At 43.6% G+C, this 21,727-nt stretch overlaps 1 protein-coding gene across 5 annotated transcripts in view; it reads left to right on the top strand.

Annotated features, from left to right (window-relative positions):
- Positions 1 to 21,727, top strand: part of PRMT3 (protein arginine methyltransferase 3) — a 123,786-nt gene that overhangs the window by 26,901 nt on the left and 75,158 nt on the right. For 4 of the 5 annotated variants that reach the window (XR_003853231.1, XM_029582560.1, XM_029582563.1 and 1 more), the window contains one exon: positions 168 to 267. The exons of the other annotated variant lie outside the window; for it this stretch is intronic. Coding sequence is in view for 3 of the 4 variants with exons in the window: in XM_029582560.1 (XP_029438420.1) it covers positions 168 to 267 (100 nt within the window). In the remaining variant the exon portion in view is untranslated. The remainder of the gene's footprint in view (positions 1 to 167; positions 268 to 21,727) is intronic. 5 annotated transcript variants of the gene reach the window in all.

Raw genomic sequence — 21,727 nt, forward strand, 5'->3', positions numbered from 1 at the left:
ACAGCAGCAAACTGGGTTCACAAGGGTGGCAGCAGCATCTTCTAGATTTTTTTTTATTAAATTAATGAATTGATTTTCCAATTACTAATCTTAACTCAATTTAATTTTGAAATTTGGAGATAACGTGCATACTCCTAATTTTATAATGTTTTAATTTCATTTTTCAGAATGAATCAACTGGACAGTGTAATTTCTTTAGTGAAAGGGAGAATTGAAGAGGTAGATCTACCAGTTGACAAAGCAGACATTATAATATCTGAGTGGATGGTAAGATTTGTCATAAATCTACTTTTTAAAAATATGTTTGTATTCTGGTTTGCTTTTAAGATGAGATCAGACTAGGGTCAAGGTACTTGCCTCATGTATAATAGAAGAGAGGTGTTTTTGTGATGCGGTGCGAGGTGAGAGACCCAGTCTTGTGCGAGGGGTGCAGAAGCTGTACTTTTTTACAAATGAACAAAAAGAAAAAAAAATCTAAGGATCCGTAAGTGCCTACCCAAGGAGAGAAGACATTGCAAAACAAAAGAGATGCCAGTTCTGGCCAGTGGTCCATCAAGCCCAGCATCCTCTCCCCAACACTGGGCGTGTCCTGGTCTGGAAATACCTAGCAAAGCCCAATATGAAAGTGTGCGTTTCATGTTGTTCTGTTCAAGAATTCAGAGGTGGGGAAACCAAAGCCTACCTGGCTAATAATTAAACTGGGACTTTCTTAGCGTGTACCCAGATGGACTCCGGACCAGTGGGTTATGCTTCCCTGCCAGCAGATGGAGGCGGAGTCAGGTTTCAAAGCTGACGTCACCTTAGATACGCACCTGCAGTGACCTCAGGCCTCCAGTATCTCTCCGTCTCCCAGTAGATGTGGACTTGCCTTCCCTATCGGGACCGCAGTACTTGTCAAAAGAAGAAATTCTACTTTTAAATTGGAGAAAGATTGAGCCCCCGCTCTCCTGTGGTGATACCTAAAGGTCCCTCCCCCAGTTGAGAATTCCTGAGGCGATTCCTGTGATCCCTCAGAGGTGTGCTTTGGTCCGGTAGCCGGTTCCCGGCGCGGGCTTTGCTGCTAAAGCAGCTGAAAGGCAGCAGGTGCAGGAAGCAGAGCATGGTGGGAACGGTCAAAGCCCTCTCCCCCTGCAACTGGAGACTATCTCTGTACTGAGCTGGAAAGCACTGAGTCAAGTGTAAAAGAAAAAAAGTTCCCATTCAGAGACGTTGGAGGGGTTTTGCTAAGACTTTCTCCGGTCTCATTGCTCGGCGTGCCGTACCGACGTTGTTCCTGTTCAGTTGCTGCTGCAAAGGGAAGTGGGCGTCCGAGCGGGTTGAGCGGCCCTGCCTCAGGCTTGTTCGGCACACCGTGTGTAAGGCCGCTTTGGCGCTATCTTGTGCGCGGTTTTGGGTGCCTTGCATTGCCCTCCATATAGCGTCGGTACGTGCGGTGTGTACCGGCTCTGCGCACCTGCTGTGCGCGCACAACTTCGTGCGCTGCAGTCACAGTCCGTTTCATCATCCTGGTCAGGGGGCTGATAGTCCTTGCATGTCTGTCTGTCTATGTATTCCAGAGACTTTGAACTTCTTTCCTAATTCACTCTATGCCATCCTTAACATATAATGCCATTCCCCCCCCATCTCATTTTGATTTATTTTCTACCCTGGTATCAAAGCGTTCTCCTTTTCCCCACCAACGTCTCTGAGTTGCCTGTTATGTCAGGCAGTATATATGTGTGTGTGTGTATATATATATATATATATATATATATAATTCTAAAATCTTAATTTTTTAGTCTTCTGACATTTGCATGCAGACTAATAAATCTTATTTTTATCCATAATCACACCCTCCTTATTGTTTGTAGTTGATTCAAGTATTTTGGCTCTTCATTTTAATTCACCTGTGCTGTCTCAGCTTTTAGTACTTCCTCTTCACTGGGGAATTGACGTCTCAGTTTTAAGAGTATCCTTTGTAGATACTTCTGTGGGGAGCCATGCACTCCCGAGCAACTGTCGGCTTTCTCCCATAATCTATCTTAAAAGCTGCTTTATCTCCTTTTAAATTATTAGTCTAGGTTTTATTTATTATATTTGATATACTGCAGTCAGGTTAATGTGAAGCCTGTCCCATCAGAATAGTCTCCAGATCCTAGCAGGCCTGAAGCCCTCCCCCCTTGCCCCATTATCCACCATGCATTGAGATTCTGGGGGTCCTCTGGCTGGAAACAGGGGCATTTCTGAGAATTCTACACTGGAGAATCATTTGCTGCCATAGGCATTGTAATGGGGGTGGGTCACAGGGGCCACACCCCCACCAATTTTCAGGCCGTCGGTGTCTGTGCGGCAAAGTCAATGCTGTTTCATACTACCACCAGCACTCGGAGCCCCCGCAGCTGTGAGGTTGCGGCTCCAGCTGGCTCACTCACACAGAAGAAGGTGAGACGGACACGTTTACTGAATATGGCTGCTGCCGCCATCATCACATCCACTGCTGGGCTGACGTGAGAGCCTCCCAGTCCTCATCGTCTGCTTGAAGGAGGTCAGGGGGCATGGAATGGAGGCTGCTCTGGTGACTGAGAGCCAGGAGAAGGGGGGGGGGTGTGGATACCACTGGGGAGATGCTGGGAACTGAAGGTGGAGAGAAATAGGCTTGGGCAATGCGGGGAAGAAGAGAGAGTGATAGGGGGTGCCTCGGGGAGTGAGGGAGAGTTCAGGAGCTTGCTGGGCAGAGGAGGAGGTTTAGGGGGATGTTGAGGAGTGGATGGGGGAAGGGTGGGTGAGTCAGGGGAATGCTGGGTAGGGAAAGGGGGGGAGAGAAGGGTCCCAGATAGAGTGAGGTGGAGCTGGGGGTGAAGATTGCATAATTTTTGTGCCTTTCCAACCAAAATGGTGTTTGTCTGCCACTGCTTCCTGCCACCCCAAAGTGATAGTCGTCTCCTTGGAAATCTCGCTCCTCCGAAGCAGCACAGTTGCCGCAAGGATGGAGGTGGGGCTGACCCGCTGTGTCTGAAAGTCTTTTCTAGGTACCTGTCTGTCTGTTGCAGCTCCTCCAGGTTCTCCTGTGCAGCCTCTGAGAGCCAGGAACTCTTTAAACCAGGTGCAAACCTATGACTTCTCCTCAGCAGGCCGATAATCATACATGTGACATTCAGTTCAAAAGACTGGGTAGCTCTTATGTCATTGCTGGACTGTTTGCATCCTTTTCTTTTAAGTTCCTATAAAAATGAATTTCTTAAATTTGTTTGTGAACTATAGGCAAAAACTTTTAACTGAGCTATTTCTTTTAAAATTTTAATTAACATTTATTGTGTACTTACTTGTTCAAAGCAGAACTTGGTTCCTGTTATGTAATTTTTCTCGCTGCTTCTTAATTGGGCAATAGCCAAATTTAAATACAAGACAGGGATGGGTGGAAAAAAACAAATAAGGAGACAGCTCCATCATAGCATGCTTTTAAAACTTTCACACCCTCAAGCAGCAAATATAGTTTAAAGCTTAATTGCACTCCCCTCACAAGCAAAATAGATTAGTGAGTTAGACTCCAGTTTTTATACAATGCAAAGCCCTGTGCTTACCAGCTCTTGCTTCTGTAGCAACTCCCTCAAGACTGCTTTATTTTACTGTTGCTTTCCTGTTTATCCGTATTCCAACCGTTCCAAATCTTTTGAGAGTCACTTTTCACTTCAAGCAGACAAACCCTTATTCAGCTACAAACAAACAGTTCAATAATATTCTCAAACAGCTAAATAATATGTTTTTCAAACTTTATTGTGCTCAAAAGCAAATAATATACATCAAAGCTCTATCAGGCTCCCAGACAGCAGGTAATAATCTTCCAAAGCTCTATCACACTGCCAAGCAGCAAATACGGTTTAAAGGGCAATTGCACTCCCGTCAGACAGCAAAATAGTTTGGCGAGTTAGAATAAAAACTGGGATCTTTCTGTGTAAAGTTCTGCTCTTACCAGCTCTTGCTTTCCTCAGGTTGTGATTTTTCATCTCATGCTACAAGGAGCTCTCAAAGATGATTTTCACCAACCACTTTAGGCATTACTTCATCAGTAGCTCTTGTCTAATGTGTTTCACTTGGATGGAAAACAAACATGAATTTTTTAGATCTTTAAATCTGGTGAAACATTGCTAAGATGAATAGGGTGGTCTTTTTTTTTTTTTTGTGTGGGGGTAGGGTTTTCCCCCCCCCCCAAAACCCTTGATGTTTCTATTAACTTTAACACTGAAACGTCCAGTATCTGGCTGACTCGCGTCATGCTGGATAGATAGATAGATACTTCCAATATGGAAGGTCTGAGAAAGACGCCGAGTCTTTAAGCATCTCACACTTTACCCTTTCCTTCCATATCTTGTGTGTGTACTGTGGTGAGATGCAAATATTAAAGAAAAAAAAACCCTATTATTTTCAGATTACTGGTCTCCTCGTGAATAAAGACCTTTAACGGGGATTGATGGTTTACCTGTCCATAGGAGCAGAGGGTAATTGCCAGGTTCTTGTGGCCTGGTTTGGCCTCTGTTGGAAACAGGATGCTGGGCTTGATGGACCCTTGGTCTGACCTAGCATGGCAATTTCTTATGTTCTTAGGATGTACATGAGAACTGTCTGCCTCCTTACTTGTGACCAGTTTTGCATGCCTCTGCCTAGGAGAGGGCTTGCGCGATGCAGCTGCTCGATACCCACTGGAGTCTTGTTATAATCTTGGGAAGCTCGGAATGTGTTATGAAATGCGCCAACTGGGAAATGGGTACAGTCTTAACGTTTATGGACCACAAAGGGAAATATTTGCCGGCCAAAGAATTTAAGCCGGCAACTTGCAAATGTATTTGATTTTGAAACCTGACAATTTCCCTCTGAAATTATGAATTCCTGAATATTCTATAAGATTTTATCAATTGCTGAGCGCTGGGGTGGCTGCACTTAGGGCAGGTTGATGGAGGGTATCAGCACCAGAGGCCTAGAAGATAACATACGTTTATTGCTCAATTGATGATGCTGAATGTGTAGGGGCAGATAATTTGTATTGAAAATAGATGTCCAAGTCTAAATATTAGTTGATAGAATATAGTTTTTCATCTTATTAACGTGTTGTGATCGACATGCAACTGCTTTTTATGCCAGAATCAAGTTTCTTTGTGATCAGATTGTTTGAGCTGTGTGTGTGTATATATACCGTATTTTTCGCTCCATAAGACGCACCTGACCATAAGACGCACCTAGGATTCAGAGGGGGAAAATTAAAAAAAAAAAAAATTGTGCTAAACCGGCTCTGCGTCTGGGCGTCTTATGGAGCAAATTAGGGGAGTGCATAGTTTTTTTTTTTCTCCCCATTTTGTTTTCGGGTCTGGGGAGGGCCATTTCGGTCCACTCCCCAGATCAGAAAATTTTTCTTTCTGTGGGAACCCCCAAAACCCCCCCCCCCATCCCAACCCTTTAAATTAACAACCTCCACCCCCCTGACCCCCCCAAGACCTGCCGAATTAATTTCCTGCAACCCCCCACCCTCCTGACCCCCCCAAGACCTGCCGAATTAATTTCCTGCAACCCCCCACCCTCCTGACCCCCCCAAGACCTGCCAAACGTCCCTGGTGGTCCAGCGGGGGTCCAGGAGCGGTCCGGGAACGATCTCCTGGGCGTGAGCCGTCGGCTGCCAGTAAACAAAATGGCGCCGACGGCCCTATGCCCTCACTATGTCACTGAGACCGATCGCTGCTATTGGTCGGTCTCAGTGACATAGTGAGGGCATAGGGCCGTCGGCTGCCAGTAAACAAAATGGCGCCGACGGCCCTATGCCCTCACTATGTCACTGAGACCGACCAATAGCAGCGGTCGGTCTCAGTGACATAGTGAGGGCATAGGGCCGTCGGCGCCATTTTGTTTACTGGCAGCCGACGGCTCACGCCCAGGAGATCGTTCCCGGACCGCTCCTGGACCCCCGCTGGACCACCAGGGACGTTTGGCAGGTCTTGGGGGGGTCAGGAGGGTGGGGGGTTGCAGGAAATTAATTCGGCAGGTCTTGGGGGAGTCGGGGGGGGGGGGTGTTTGTTAGATTTTTGTTTGGTTTTTTTTTTATATTCGCTCCATAAGACGCACATACATTTTCCCCCCACCTTTGGGGGAAAAAAAGTGCGTCTTATGGAGCGAAAAATACGGTATATATTTTTTTTTTTTGGTGAAATAATTCTGAGGTTTGACAAAAGCCCTGAACAAAATCTAGTGTAGTTCCCTGCATAGAGATTTTACTCTGTTTGGGAGGGTTTCGTATACTGGATTACAGTTCTGGGTATTTTTTTTTTTTTTTTTTTTTTAAATGCTTGAATCTCTGATGGATGCCAGAATGCAAAATCAGTTTGAAGTATAAAAAGAAACAAAAGCATTTTATTCCCAGCTCCAACTTTTTTTTGCTTTGGCTGCTCTGCCTTGTTTGTGTGTGGATGGCGTGCTGCTGAAGTGGCACTTGCATCCCTTTTGAACGTTGAATGGGTCTAATGTTCCCGACCACAGCACAGAGCAGATTGAGAATGGTTCTGGAGAGTGACTCGGGGGGGGGGGGGGGGGAGTTTCAGGTGCTCTTGGCTGTATTTCTACCTGGACTTGGAATAGGATGTGGATGAAAACTGGAAATATTGAGCTTGGTGAGAACCACTAGGAAAGAAGCAGCAAGAGTTGTTGAGCGACGAAAAAAGAAAATTTGCTGGGGTTAAAATTCCATTGAGTCTTTGATAATTACTTTTTGCTTAATTTTGTTATAAAATCTGTTATCTTAATTGCATTTTCCAAATATTGATTCCGTTTGTATTAGTCCTTGTTAGGCCAGTGAAATATGCGGTTGTAGTAGAAAGGATATGGTAGGACATGCAGTGGCCTGTGCACTACATTTTAGCAGGTAATTCCCAAGCCTTCTGTTAAGGGTTCTCAATGAGATTTTGGGGACCCAGTCTCTGATTCCAGGACAGTCTGATAAGGGTTTGGCACTAAATTAAGAACCATATAGGGTCACACCAAGGAGGTCCATTAAACCCAGTATCTTCTTTCCAGTCCAGGTCACAGGTACCTGGCAGGATGCCAGAAGGTTGACAGACTCTATGCTACTTATCCTAGGGAGAAGCAGTGGATTTCCCCAAGTCTTCCTCAATAATGATTTATGGACTTTTCTTCCAGGAACTTGTCCAAACCTTTTTTTAAATCCATATTAACAGCTTTCACCATATCCTCCAGTAATACATTCCAGAGTTTAATTATGCATCGAGTAAAAAATATTTTCTCCTATTTGTCTTAAATGTATCACTTAGGAACTTTATTGTGTGTCCCCTGGTCTTTGTACTTTTTGAAAGAGGAAGCAACTGATTTGCATTTACCCTGTTCCACTCCACTTATTTTATAGACTTGTATCGTATCCCCCCTCAGCCGTCTCTTCTCCAGGCTGAAAAGCCTTAACCTCTTTAGTCTTTCCTCAAAGGGGACTCGTTCCATCCCCTTTGTCACTTTGGTCACCCTTCTCTGAACCTTTTTTAATTCTGCTCTATCTCTTGAGAGATGTGGTGACCAGAACTGCACACAGTACCCAAGGTGCGGTCATCCCGTGGAACGCTGTAGTGGAATTATGATATTCTCTGTTTTATTCTCCATTCAAGCATTCACTGCTGTAGTCAGCAGGATATTAACCTGCACAGGGAGACCCTCCCCCAATTGATTTCAAGTTCATTGCCTTAACTGCTCAGCCGAGACTATGTTGTTTGAAAGTGCGGGTTGCAGGGGACATGTTTTGGGGAGGCCCTTATCTTCTCATCCAGATATTTTGCATTTCTTGAGAGGAGTCAAACACATTAGGCCTCCAGCGAGGGATCCTGTTCCCTCTTGGGTTCTGAATATAAGGGTTTTGCTCCTTAGCAGGCTTGCAGGTTGATCTTATTAGACTTTCATTGAAGCTTCTCACCCTTAAAGTGTTTTTTTTCTGGTGGTAGTTTGTTCAGCAAGTAGAATTTTCAAATTATAAGCACTTTTCCTGTAGGAACCCTTTTTTTTTTTTTTTTTTTTTTTTTTTTTTTTTTTGAAATCTCGAAGGATATGGTGAAAATTCACATGGTGCCTTCCTTTCTCCCAAAAGTGGTCTCAGCCTTTCATTTGAACCAGGTGTTTGTTTACCTTCCTTTAAGCATTCGGAGGGGAAGGATTATAAGGTACTTTACTGTTTGGATATGAGGCAAGCACTTTTATGATACTTGAAGATCATGAATATGTTTTTCATAAATCTGATCATATCTTTGTTTTATTTAGTGTCGTTAAAAAAAAAAAAATAGTGAAGTGGCCACCAAGGCCCCATTGCACGTTTGGATTCAGGTGCCATCGCAGTCCCTTAAATTGACAAAGTCAAGCCTTGCCTAAGCAAGGCTGCTCGTACCCTAGAAGACTTTGTCTTCTAGGGTACGAGCAGCTCCGGGAGCAGAGTTACATTTGGTATCTGCTCAGGGAGATCTGTAAAGCAGTGACTTGGTCTTTACGTTCATTTTCAAAACATTCTCGCATGTGAAAGTGTCCCTTTTGCAGGGGAAGTTCTGAGGGCAGGGTTGGCTGCGTCCCATCCAGTTCAGGAGTAGCTTAAGGTACATTCTGTTCATCTGGACTGGCCTGCCTGTCAAGAGGAAGGTGAAATTTATTCTTACCTGATGATTTCCTTTCCTTGAATCTAGTCGGACCAGTCCAGAACCTGCCCAATTTTTTTTTCTGCCAACTGTTATTCTTGCAGTTATTAGTGAAAACAGCGTATTTCAGCTTCACTCACGGGAACAGGTAGCCTAAGGTCTATATATAGTTTTTTTCAGTTTCATTCTTTGTTTTGTTCTGGTAAACCCTAGGTGGTTTACCAGAACAAGACAGGAAGAATGAGGTCAGCATGGATGCCTATAAGATCTCTGTGTTCATCTGCTGGTCAGATTTGTGTGGACTGGTCTGACTGGATTAAAGAAAAGGAAATCATCAGGCAAGAATAATTTTCACCATACAGTCCTTGTGGCGTTGTTTTAAGCATTCTTCACTGGACTGCTGATGAGACAAGTATTTGTCACTCACGTTCGTAGAACTATTGATCGGTAGCAGCTGAGAATGTAGGAAAGGGGATGTTATAGGTGGATAAGTTAATTTTATTTTTTGTCTAAATATATAGTTGGCAAAAGTCTATATAGAAGTAAATTCCAGTGCATGCCAATAAGACATATCCTTTATAATGCTTTCCACATGTGTAAAAAGCACTTAGGGCCTGGTTCAGTCTGTCCATCCAGATTTCAATGATTTCCTCTAACGTGCACTAATTGGCACCAAGCCTTTGGGCGTGAGAAGTGGTGGAAGGTCCACCATGGTTGTACATGTTACGGTACTTGGTGATGTTAAGGTTGTATTCAGTTGAGTAGTTGAAAAGCTATAGAAGAGCCTTGCAAATACAGTTTCTATCTCCTTTCCTGTTAAAACAGTAAAATGGAGGATTACAAGTAGCTGAATGAAACTGGGTTGGAAGAAGCATGATAGGTTGCTTTTGAATGACGGATTAGCTGGTGTTTTCAATACCGGGTGAGTGGGTTTTTGGGCTGTGGACATCACTGTCAGTGATTCTATTTTATTTCACTTTGTTGGGCTTTCCTGTTAACCCAAGTTTTGTTCATGTTCTCATGAATTTTTAGTAGTATCTTCTGAACTGTAGTTATTACTATGTAACTGTGTAAGCCTCCTTGATTGATTACAGAAAGATGACACAAATATTATCAATAGACTGTAGAGGTGTGTGTGTGTGAGATTAAATGGCAGGATTAGTATAATATATTTCTCACTATACAGAAGTTAATGCAGACAAAACCGATAAAATGGTTAGAAACGATACTTGTATCTAACAATTGTCTCAAGGTATAGGCCTATAGGACACTTGTAGTCACGTCCTGTCATCAGATGGGCTGCACATTGAATTCTCAGTTAGTTACTCTGCAGAAGAAGACAGTTCTTCGTACGCACTTGCGTCCAGCTTTTCAAAGTGGGGTTTTCCTGTTAGATTGTGTGTAGCGATGGAACATGGTCATGAAAATTGCCTTACAGTCCTATAATGCAAAGGCATTGGAAAGCGGTGTGAAAAGGCACTGTGTCATATTTATGACTTATAAAGACGCGTGCGTCTCTGGCACGAAGCCTAGCAATATATGATAATAGTTGAGAGATTTTGCAGGGCTGTGATAAAACTGTAATTGAGGTTCATGAAAAACTGCCCAGTTACATGGCTTCTCCCGATAACGTTACGGATGGGAGAAATGACTTCTCTGTACAAGAACATCTAACTCGAGGCTAAATCCACTTTTAAGCAGAAAAGTGGATGTCGCATCACAAATCTTGCGTGAATCCAATTATTAAATTTGTTTAAAGATCAGACTGTGATATGAAGAGGGGTGTTTTTGTTTTTTTTTCCCCATTGCTTAGGATGGAAACGATTCCTTTGAGTAGTGCCCGTTGTATCCAAAGCTGTAGAAGATCTTTTGCAAATCAGGTAGCAATGGTTTATTGAATTTATAGGGCATGCACCACACAGGCTGGTGCAGGCCATGCGAGCAGTTTGCAGGTGGTGCATTGGAAACTGAAGATTTTGTTTTGTGGAGCCTGTCCTAGTTATGATGGTTAATTATATTGATTAAGTCTGCTCTTCATTAGTTTTGCTGTGTGTATAAATGATGGACTTTTTTTTATTTGAATACTTGTAGGTTTTGAATTTCACTTTTTTCATCAACTTGTGATTCTATTATCTTCTTTGGGCTTTAATTTGATTATTTTGTATATCTTTTGAAATTAAAGATGTAACGTTTTTAGTTATTTTACATGCATTTACTACTGCACGAAGTGCTGCCTGTTGATAATTGGTCATCTCTCTGTCTATGTGCATATTATAGGGCTGTGCATGCATCTTCACTTAAAGTTGTTGAGGAATTGTGATTTTACTTCAGACTGTCAAAACTTTACAACTAGCTGACCATTTTTCAGGTAGGTCCACAGTACCGAACTGCATACACCTTAAACACCAGGACAAACAGTGAATCTGACCGGCTTTGCACTTGCCACAAGCCTCCATCTCCCTTTCCACCATGGCAGCCTGATGGAGAAAATAGATGGGTGCAGTCGCCCCATCTCGCCTCCGCACACCCCCATCCCCCTCTACTACTGCTTCTCCACGGCCCAGCCAGCTACGTCAAGGATGCTAGCAGGAAGTAGTGCGTTCTTACCGCCTGCCTGCTCTTGACGCAGCTTTCTAATGCTGTCGCTCGGGCTTGTTGTTCATTCATGCACCTTCAATGAAGGGTCCACGCTATTTCTGACCGGGGATTGGTCCGCCGGTTCTAAATGGAATTGGTCTTTTTTTTTTTTTTTTAAAGTGAAGTGAATAAATGAAGTAAAGCTACATGTTATGCATTTATTCACTTCACTTACTGAGATTGGATCTCTTCTTTCAAGGGGAAAGGCAGCATTGGAGTAGGGAGCACGTCCCGCTGGTTGCATGCAGATAGGCTGCGGGGGAGCAGTGTTCTGGGTGGTACAAGGGATGTGAGGGAGATTGTGGGATTTTTTTTTTTTTTCTCTCCATCTCAATGAATGTGTCAAGCTGACTATTAAAGAGGATGGTGGAAGAGATGGGAGACTGGTGGCTGATGCAGCCCATCCTGCGTTCTCACGAGGCGTCTGGCTCTTCAGAGATTTCCAGATTTCATGTGCTGCTGCTTATTTTAGATGTTCTGATTTCGGGCACGGCGAGAGATCAGCGCAGCAGCCTGGCCCAGCGGTGGTTAGGAATATAAGTTACACGTCTAACTCGCGCCTCCCTCCGATCTGCCTAGTGCACGCGCACGTTTTTTTGTGCGTACATCTTAGGCGCATAAGGGACTTGTACGGCCAAGTGGCGTCAGCTGAACGTGGGCACGTATTCAGCCGCGTAATTCCCGCTTATCTGCCTAAATAGCGTTCAACGCGCTTTGAACGTTGACCTCGGTATGTCTCATCGGCCAAAAGGAGGTTAGGGCATGAAGGAACAGTCATGAAATGATATTCTGGGCATGATCGAGTATGGCATACGTCGAAAGAAGCCACCAAGGTTGGCCCTCCTCGCTGAATTATTGGTGGCAGGTAGCAATGGATTTTTTAGATGAAAAATACCCACCAGGCATGCTGAGATCCGGCTCAGAGCTGTAGTGACCGGACATTGTTGCTGGTTGGTGCTCGTTTGCCGGTCCTCGTGAAACAAGATGGCTGTCTCTGTCCAGAGGGCGTGTCCTGTAAGCAGCCTCAGAAAAGGGATCCGTCGGAAGGGCCTGCAAGATGATTCGCTTTTTCTTCCGCTTTCTGTGGTTCACTTTGCTAGTGCTCTTTTTATTCTTTTGGTACGGGATAGCGCCCAGTTTTGTGAAGGAATCTGTTCACCGGTCTTTGCTTTAATCTGTTATGATGTATTCAAGTTCTTGTAGCCCTGTGCTGTTTTCATGCATAACTTCAAGTCCCAGAATGCATTAAGTCTGAGAGAGAAAACATTCAGCCAGGGGGAGAGTGCATAGGTTAGCTGGATAAACTTATCCAGGTGACTTGTACCTGATATTCAGTACCCTAAAGTTATCTGGAAATCAGCATTATCTGTCTGACTTACCTGGATAAACTTAACTCCTCTCCTGGAATGCTCCAGGTTATCTGGCTAACGGCCTGGCTAGATAACCCGGAGGCATATTCAGCCTGTGGGAAATTTGTAGGTCTTCAAACAGAATAGCACAATGCTCAGACTTGATTAGATAAGAATTGTGTTAGTTCCCCTCTTACCACTGAAATTCTGTGTCAGAAGTGGTGCCTTGGTGCTGTGCTAGAGAGATCGAGCTCGCTCTGCTTACGGGGGTGTGTGTGTGTGTGTGTAATATTTTAATGCGGCAGAAAGTGACAAACGGTATTGAAGCAGATGGGTAGCATGATACTGCAAGCACCGACAAACAAGGTCTCATGCCTTCTGCGGTTCACAGGTTATAAAAAAAAAAACAAAACAAAACAATAGTTTATTCTTGTTGAGCAGAAGATTTTCTTTTCCCTGAATAGATAAGATCATTACCGTGCATCCTCTCCTTTGCTGGCCACACACGGATACTTCCTGTTTTTCAGTTGCAGAAGGTGAGTTCTGCTCTCTGCCAAGGTCAGAAGCATTTGTGCTGCTCTGAGCCGGCTGGTGGTGCCCAGGCTTCCTGCCGCTTGTTATCCGTGCTCCCTCCTCTGTTATTGGTCAAGGTCTCCGTCTCAGCAGCACGCCCCCCCGTCCATCCCCCCTCTAATGCCCTCAAGCCAGAGGGGCCAGCCTGCAACACAGTGCTGTCGCATTTATTGGAGAAATACTTTTGTCCCGGGTCAGGCCGAAAACTGGGCATTTTGTGTTAACCCACATGGAACAAGAAATGAATGTGAGCGGCCTTTTGACGGTTTTGTTAGGGTGAATCTGTGGCCTGAAAGCTGGAATTGGTACATCCTCCGAGTGTAAGGACCAGCCAGCTTATTACTGTTGCCTGGTGCAAGAGATTTCATAGATTGAAAATAATTGGAACGTAGCTTATGAATTTTGTCTGTGCTGTTTGCGTGACGGTTGGCAGTGTTCAATAACAAGAAAACCTTTATTTTGTCTGTCTGGAATAATGCTTCAAATTTAGGCTGTTAATGTAGCCTGCCACGTCCAGATCTTACAGTGCCTACGGGGCACTGGGGTACAGAATCCCGGGGACTGACTGGCCGCCTGTGTGGCCCCCATGAGAGCTTAGTTGGACTAACCGGATGCCAGCTAAAAGTGCCATGTCTTGCTCTGTATGTAGTTTGTAGATGACTGGATCGGATTGCCAGCTGCTCTCCTTCATTAAACTGAGACGAAGGTGAGGCAGAAGATTAGGTCACCTGGGGATTTGCTTCAGATTTGTTTCAGTTAATAACTTGTAGGACATGGATTCCTGGTCTGTTTTTTTTGGGGTTTTTTTTTTTATTACACTTTGACTTTTGAGGTGTTTCTGACCTGGCTCCCGATATTTTACATTTTCTGCTGTGACAGATATTTTGAAGGACGGTTGGGATGTTGAGATTTTGTGTAGATTTTCAGATAGGCACAAACGCATTTTACAAGGTAGAAAGACAAATCCATAAAATAACTTGCATGTGGTGCCTTTATCTTGGACTGTGACGGGCTTACAAGAAAGGTCTCGAACACTCTGGTGGCATTATTAGAATTCAGATGCGATAGGTGCCATCCCCTGCCCCAAAGAACTTACAGCCTAAGTAGGTAGCTGAGGCACCGGGACATACGGTCAGCCCAAGGTCACAGGTTTCCCTGGTTCTCAGCTCATTCCTCCCCCTGCTGGAGGAGGACCCATGTGCCTTCCGCGGCGTGATACTTCCTAGATTCATTCCCTCCGTCGCCAGAATGTTTTGTGTAAAGGACGACAAAGCTCGTTTTGTAGGCCCTGTAAATTCATGAGCTCTAGGGTAGTGCAGAACGTTTTTAGTTACAGAGCAGCAGCACCATTTTTTTTTTTTTTTTTGGTTAAAATATTTTGAATTTTACTGTCTAGCTGCCATGATAAGATGATTCCTGAGCTGTCCGGCCAGGGAGCCTGAGAGAGGTCTCCTGTAATGCTGCGGTTCACGTGGCCCCCCCCCCTCCCCCCCCCGTGCAGACGGCCTTCCTGCTGAATGCAGAGATGGTGTTTTTGGGTTGCGGATATTGTAAAATGGGCTTGTACACAAGCGTAGCCGTGTTTATGGCCCTCTCCCTGGGGTGCAGCGCTTCGGAGGTAATGATGTTTTGCAGTAATTAGCATAATTCTGCTTGGTAATAGTGAAACGCGAGGCGCTGAGAGCAGGCAGCGCTTTCATCAAACTGAGGGTTGCCTTTCACAGCCAAACATCCCCGGTGCTAGGCATCTGCCTGCAAACCTCCGTCCACGGTTTCTGGTTTAATGTAAGTGGATTGTCACCTACTCGCAGCCTGAGCATAAAAACTCCTTTTTTCCCCCCCTCGCTTTCCCTTGTTTCATTGTTGGATTTCAGATTGCATTGCCTTTTTTTTTTTTTTTTTAACAAAGTGGAAATAACTTGGGTGTATTATTTTCTTGGTGGTTTGCTATTCTTTATTGTTCCTGTTCCAGTGGCCCTCAGTCGTTGGGCGTAGCACGGTGGAACCACGCGACCTCGTCTCTTCTGTATCGCATTTGCTGCTCACAGGTTTATTTATGCGGTAGATTTTGTAGCTCTGGACACATTCGCTGTGTGGCCTTTGGCAACCATGACCTGTTGTTTTTAAATATAACGCTTTCAAGTGCTGTAATACGGGATTCACCTCGACCCATCTGAAGCGTACATTTATTTATTTATTAGGTTTATATTCCGCTTTTTGGTATTTTGAAGTGTGATTGCATTTCAAGTTATTCGGTAGTTCCCTATCCCCGGAGGGCTTACGGTCGAAGGCCTAGATTCATCAAGTCGCAATGTTTTTTTTTCATGGGAGGGGCTCCCAGTATTGCGGGGGGGGGTGTCGGGGTGTCGCAAAGGGTTGTTAGCATGTGCCTGGTATGCTGCTACATCCATAAATAGCGTAATTAAGAAATTACTAATTCCAAATTCGGTCTTACCCAGGCTGCTTCATGGTGAAATTAGCATGATCTGTCCAGTGCTCCTATTCTATTATTCCTGTAGCAGTGTGCAAGCTGAAGCACGTTTTCATGAGACCCTGTCCCAAATAGTGTATCAAGTGTGTGCGAGCCTGCCGGGTTTTCCCACACTTCGGACTGCTAGTGCATAACACAAGACCTTGTGTACTTCATGCAAAACCTTGGGGGAGAGAACAGGCGGCAGTGTGCTTTGCTTCTGTTTTGATGCCTGGATCTTCATCAATATTAATCAACTGCTTGAAAAGAGCAAAAATGAAAATCAGAAATCCCAGAAAACAATTCAGAGTGTGTTGCTGCCCAGAGAGCATTCTGTGTACACGCTTCCTGCGTACATGCTGCTGTCCAGACAGAGAGCTATGACTCTCCGCTGCCCCGTGGAGTGGAATAAGTGGGAAATCGGTGGAATGCCAGAGCCTCTATCACGAGATCATTAAAACAAATCTCTCTTTATGGCACCTAAAATGATTGATTTCCCTAGAGTTGCATTTATAATAAAAGGTTGAACCGTTGACTAAGCACAGTAGTCTCTGCCAATATGACCTATGCATTCACTTGGCAAATGCTAATTAAAGCACTGGTACTGATTTCCATGGGTTTTGTACTTGACTTGGTTGCTCCTTAATCGCTTGATGAGTTGGACAAAGGTCAACCCTGGGTTTGTTCTAACAGTTTTGCCTGAAAAGTTGTACTCCTGAAAAGAATGACCTTTCAGTATTTTTTACCTGCTCATGCTTGCACAAGTAGGAATTTTTGTATGCAGAATATGTTTTTATGGAGGGAGAGTGAAGGTTCTTGGTTTATTAACCGGAAATTTGCTCCTTTTTATAATGCCAGGGAACTCGCAATCCATACTTAACCTACTAAGAATCATTACTTTTTGGAGCTGGGCAAATACATTCAGCAGCTTGCCCAGAGTGTGCTTTAGGCTCCTTCATCTGATTGGTTTGAGATACCAAGGTACAAATGTAAGACCATAGTCATAAAAGCAGTATGAGGCAGTTTCTATGTATGATTGCCTGCTGTTCCTTGTGCCCACATCTGCATCTGAAGAAGAGCCTGTGTGGTCTTGGAAGTTCATGTGCTGTAATCTCTTTGTGTTGGTCCTTAGAGGGTCATTTTCAAAGCCACATGCATGGTGAGACAGTACTTTACCTGCAGAAATGGCCTTTTAGAAAATGGACTTAACTTACTCATGGGGCCGCTGTGTGCTTACTTTTACCTACAATGACAAAGCGCATATGTATGTATTCAAATCTATTTTTAAAGCATATTCATTAGGGATATCCTGAACGCCCAACCTGTTTGTGGCCCTCAAGGGATGGGAGCGAATGCTGCATTCATGGGCCCTGAATCCATCATAGGGAATGACCGTGACCCCCCCTCCCATCTTGGGAGCTGTGAATGCTGCTGCCTCCCCAGCCAACCCAGAGCGGAAACCCCAAGCTAGGGATCAAGTGGCAGACCTTCAGCAGAGCAGTGTGCAGCACTTCCCAGCAGAGTCCCCAAGCTTGTATCTGCCTTACCACGCACATCTTGTGAGTGGTCTCTAGCCACTCTGTGTTTTGGGGTCTGCTCATGAGCCATGAAAAGTTCTGAGACAAGTCAACTGTTTTTGTTAAATACTGTAACACTAAAACTTATCAGACTATCAGGTGACACCACCTATAGGGGGTGAAAAGTGTTTTAAGTTAGATGAGAGCAGCTTAATATAGGTCAGCTCTTCTGCTTTATGGTTCGATCATCTGTTGTACCTGTATACTCCCAGCCGGTCGAACGGTCCAGAGGTGATTGCTTGATGACTCCTAGTGAAAGGGTTCTGTCCCTTGCTCCCCCTCCACTGACACTGGGACGGGAAGGGTTACAGTGGAGTTATGAGTTATTTAATTTAGGAGGGCTTGGGTATGTAGGCTAGGTGTTTTTAGTATGATTAACAAGATTACAACCTCATATATTTCGTTTGATATCCAGTGTTGGTTGATCATGTTTCAGAATCCTTTCTCTAGGAGCTTCATAGAATGCTAGTAGTCCACTGAGAAAGGAGTCTGTAATAATCAGGACAGGGAAGACCAAATGCTTTCTCTGCATTTATGCGAAGTAAGATAGCACCAGCCTGCTTGGTCTCAAGTGTCGCATTAGCCACCGAAAACCTATTACAACAACAACCAACTTGATCAGAAGAGACTAAAGAAGGAATCGCAACCCAGCCTATCTGCCAAAACAGAAGCAAAAGATTTTCCATCAGAGTTAAGAGAAACTAGGTAGAAAGGCTCTGGGAAATCTGTCTATTCCCTTTTATGCAAAACAGTAATGTAGGCCCTGTTCATAGTGAGCAGAGAAGCTTTTACAGCATTGCTTCCTCAGACAAAAGCTTCAATGACTGAAGTATTTACTGACCCCTGACCCACCAGGCCTTGCTGCTTTTCAAATCTTTGACGTTTTAATTCGTGCCAGTTTTCCATGGAAATGGGCCCATTCAAGTAGGCAATCGAGGTCGTCATATGTCTTGAAAAAGGGAGAAGAGCAGGTTCGGAGCCTGGCTGTGTAGCTTGCAACTTTTGGGAAAATGTCTACAAATGCCTGTTAGATTTCTGACAGCAGGTGCCTTCTGCTCCGCCCCCCCCCCCCCCCCCCAAGGTATTTCTCTCAGTGTGTACCAAACATACCAAAAGCCTCCCAGCCTTACTTACAAACTGTATAGATTAAATGTGTAAAATAAAATGGATTGCACATCTACTCTTTGCACCAAAAGACTATAAAGATGCTTTCTGATGTCTTGCAATTTCGTCTTCTCAGCTTCCAGCATAGAATGCACATCCTGCTGATGCATCAGATGATGAGTATCTTGGCTCAGTTTTATCACATCTGCATCCCTTTTTCTTCCTCTTCCACACCACTTAAGCAATGATTTGGCCTCTTAAGGTCAGCTTTCCCCACCTCCCAAAATACCATATCGCCAACGGCAGAATTGATATTTTCTTTATAATAATTTGATGAAGCTGAAGACAAATATTCCTTAAACTCAACATCCTGAAATAAATGGGGTCTCATCATCCATGGGCACAGTTTTCCAAATTCCTTGCTCCTCAATGATAGCGAAATAAGTGTGATCAGAAAGAACATGGTCAAGAATAGTATCATCATTTATGTCAATAAAAGGTTATGAGATAAGAAAGGCGTCAAACCATGAATAACCCCATCAGCTACAGGAAAAAACAGTGAAACCCTTCTCTCCCGGGTGGAAGACTCTCCAAACGTCCATCAGCTGCAGTGCGAACGATAGAAAATTCACACCCAAATGTGCCCAACTCCTCAAGTGTTTTTGGAGGGGAGGGGCTTGCAATCCAGCCTGCTGTCCACAGTTATATTAAAATTTCAAGCCCAAATTACAGGGGATTTGGAATCCTGAGACATAGCCAAGACTGCTACTCTGTTTTATAAAGTTGACATTTATTCATATCAAAAAAGGACCTGTACCATGTTTCTTTGGTGTATAGATATTGATTTGTTTGACAGGACCCAGTAAACCACTTCAGAGTTTTGTAGTCCACTTTTACCCTGCATTGGAAGATGCATTTGTAAAGTTGATCATTAATAGATGCTTCCTTAAATTGTTTTGTGTTTTTTTTCCCCATTATGCAGTGAGCACAGATGAAATAGATAAATCATGTGTAGTTTTGGTTCTGTAAAATTGTACAAAAATATTTGATTTGTTATAGTGTACATCATGTTTTCATCGCCGACCCTTTCTTTATGGTTTTCTCTCTAGTCACTCAGTATTAAATTTACTTCAGGACACAGCAGGGTGGGAATGCTAAAAGCGTTTCTGCATTTCTTGGTGAGATGAGAGCTAGCAATTCTGTTCTTGATATATTATTTCCCTGCTACGTTTTCATATTAACCCAGGATATTTTCAGTAAATTTCAAGCAATGTGAAGGCCAGGCAAAACCATTCATTCTGGAACGCAATTGCTATCCTGTGGTTCTGTTAAGAAGATGGCCAAGACTCATGACATGCAAAAGCAGTTTTGCCTATTTAGAAATACAGACTCTGTTGTAGGATTCTTTTTCTCCCACTGTTCCTCCTATACAGAGAAAAATGGCACCAAGAGCCTATACAAGGTTAATGCTCTTTTTTTTTTTTATCCCCTCTCCCTCCTGTCCTCTGGCTGAGAGGCACAGACCATGGCTTCCTCTGGAACTTGGTACATTTTGAGCTCTGGAGCAGTGTGTGTGACTTCATCCTTCCCTTTTTACTCTTTCGGATAATAGAAAGACTAGGGGGCACTCCATGAAGTTAGCATGGGGCACATTTAAAACTAATCGGAGAAAGTTCTTTTTTACTCAACGCACAATTAAACTCTGGAATTTGTTGCCAGAGAATGTGGTTAGTGCAGTTAGTCTAGCTGTGTTTAAAAAAGGATTGGATACGTTCTTGGAGGAGAACGTATCCAATCCTAATTAAGTTCACTTAGAGAATAGCCACTGCCATTAGCAATGGTTACATGGAATAGACTTAGTGTTTGGGTACTTGCCAGGCTCTTGTGGCCTGGTTTGGCCTCTGTTGGAAGCAGGATGCTGGGCTTGATGGACCCTTGGTCTGACCCAGTATGGCATGTTCTTATGTTCTTATCCCCGGCCTGTGGTGGGGTGGGAATGGAGGAATGAATGATCAGGTGGTAAGGCTGCAAGAGAGAAAAGGCAGAGGGTGATATTGGGATTCACACTCAGTTTACATCAGTCAGTCTCCTCTCCAACTCATCGAGCAGGGCATATTCTTGACCATCTGAAAGGGTGGTTTGTGATAGAAGTATTCCTCCACAAAACATGCAGGTACCATGGTTTCATAATTAGTTACTTTTGTTTGATTATCTACCAGTAAGAATGAGAAGCTCTGAATATATTACAAAAGAAATTAGAAAGCCGTTTGACAAGTAGCTCAATCTCACTGTTCTGAGGAATTTTTAGAGCAATCAGTGAGTTGGTGGACCTCTTCCATTAAACAGATTCATGGTATTGCTGGCCCTATAAGGCTGGTTCAGCACAACCTGTGACATAATTATGCACCATGGTTTACTAAACAGCTGGTTTTCTTTTGCAGAGATTTGCATAAATGAGAGAGGAAATGGCGAACATCTAAATTAAAATCTGATAAAGAAATTTACAAGGGTGCTTTAAATACATATAGGACATTGATTCTGTCTATTAAAAAAGCCTTTTATTCTATATTGGTTAATACTTCTTTAAACCAAACTTGTGAGTTATTTTCAATTACGAGACAGTTATTAAAGCAACCTGAGAAGGTAGCTGAACGATGTGCTTGCTGGGTATTTTCAGAATAAGATTAATAGTTTACGGTCGGAAATCACCACGGTAACCAATATAGTAGAAGATGAATTTTCTGAACTATCTATGTCTAATTCCTGGGTCACTTTTCATCCTTTGACCCAGAGAGGTTTGTTAGATATTGTTGCTCAAATCCGGCCAACAGCTGCTGTTCTTGATCCATGTCCTTTTGAGGTTGTCAAGAACATGATGCAATGCTGAATATTTCGTTATTGGAAGATCTGGTACCATCTGCATTGAAGGAAGCCATTATAAAGCCCATTAACAAAAAAAAAAAAATCCTTCTGAGTCTGCTTTTTTGCTTTCTAACTACCATCTGATTTCTAATCTTTGTTCCTTGAGTAAGATGTTAGACAAATGGGTCTTGACCCAACTTGATTTTTTTTTTTTTTTAGATCATAAAATTCCAGATAGTGAGCAATAAGGTTTTCAGCATAACAGGAGTACTGAAACCTTGCTGCTTTCTTTTTTAGATGACAGTTATTGTGACCTGGAAATTAGTAAAACTTTGATATCTCATCTGCATTTGAGGTTCTTGACCTCACTGTTATCAAAACTTGGATGTATTGGGATAGGAGGTGTGGTTTTTAAATGATTTCAGATAGGAAGCAGTGGGTTCATTTTAAGAGTAGTTGGGTCTACGTACTCTTTTATTCCGTTGGTGTGCCTGAAGGCTCCGCTTTGTCAGTGGCCCT

Source organism: Rhinatrema bivittatum, chromosome 17, assembly GCF_901001135.1.
Source record: "Rhinatrema bivittatum chromosome 17, aRhiBiv1.1, whole genome shotgun sequence".
Taxonomy (NCBI): Eukaryota; Metazoa; Chordata; class Amphibia; order Gymnophiona; family Rhinatrematidae; genus Rhinatrema; species Rhinatrema bivittatum.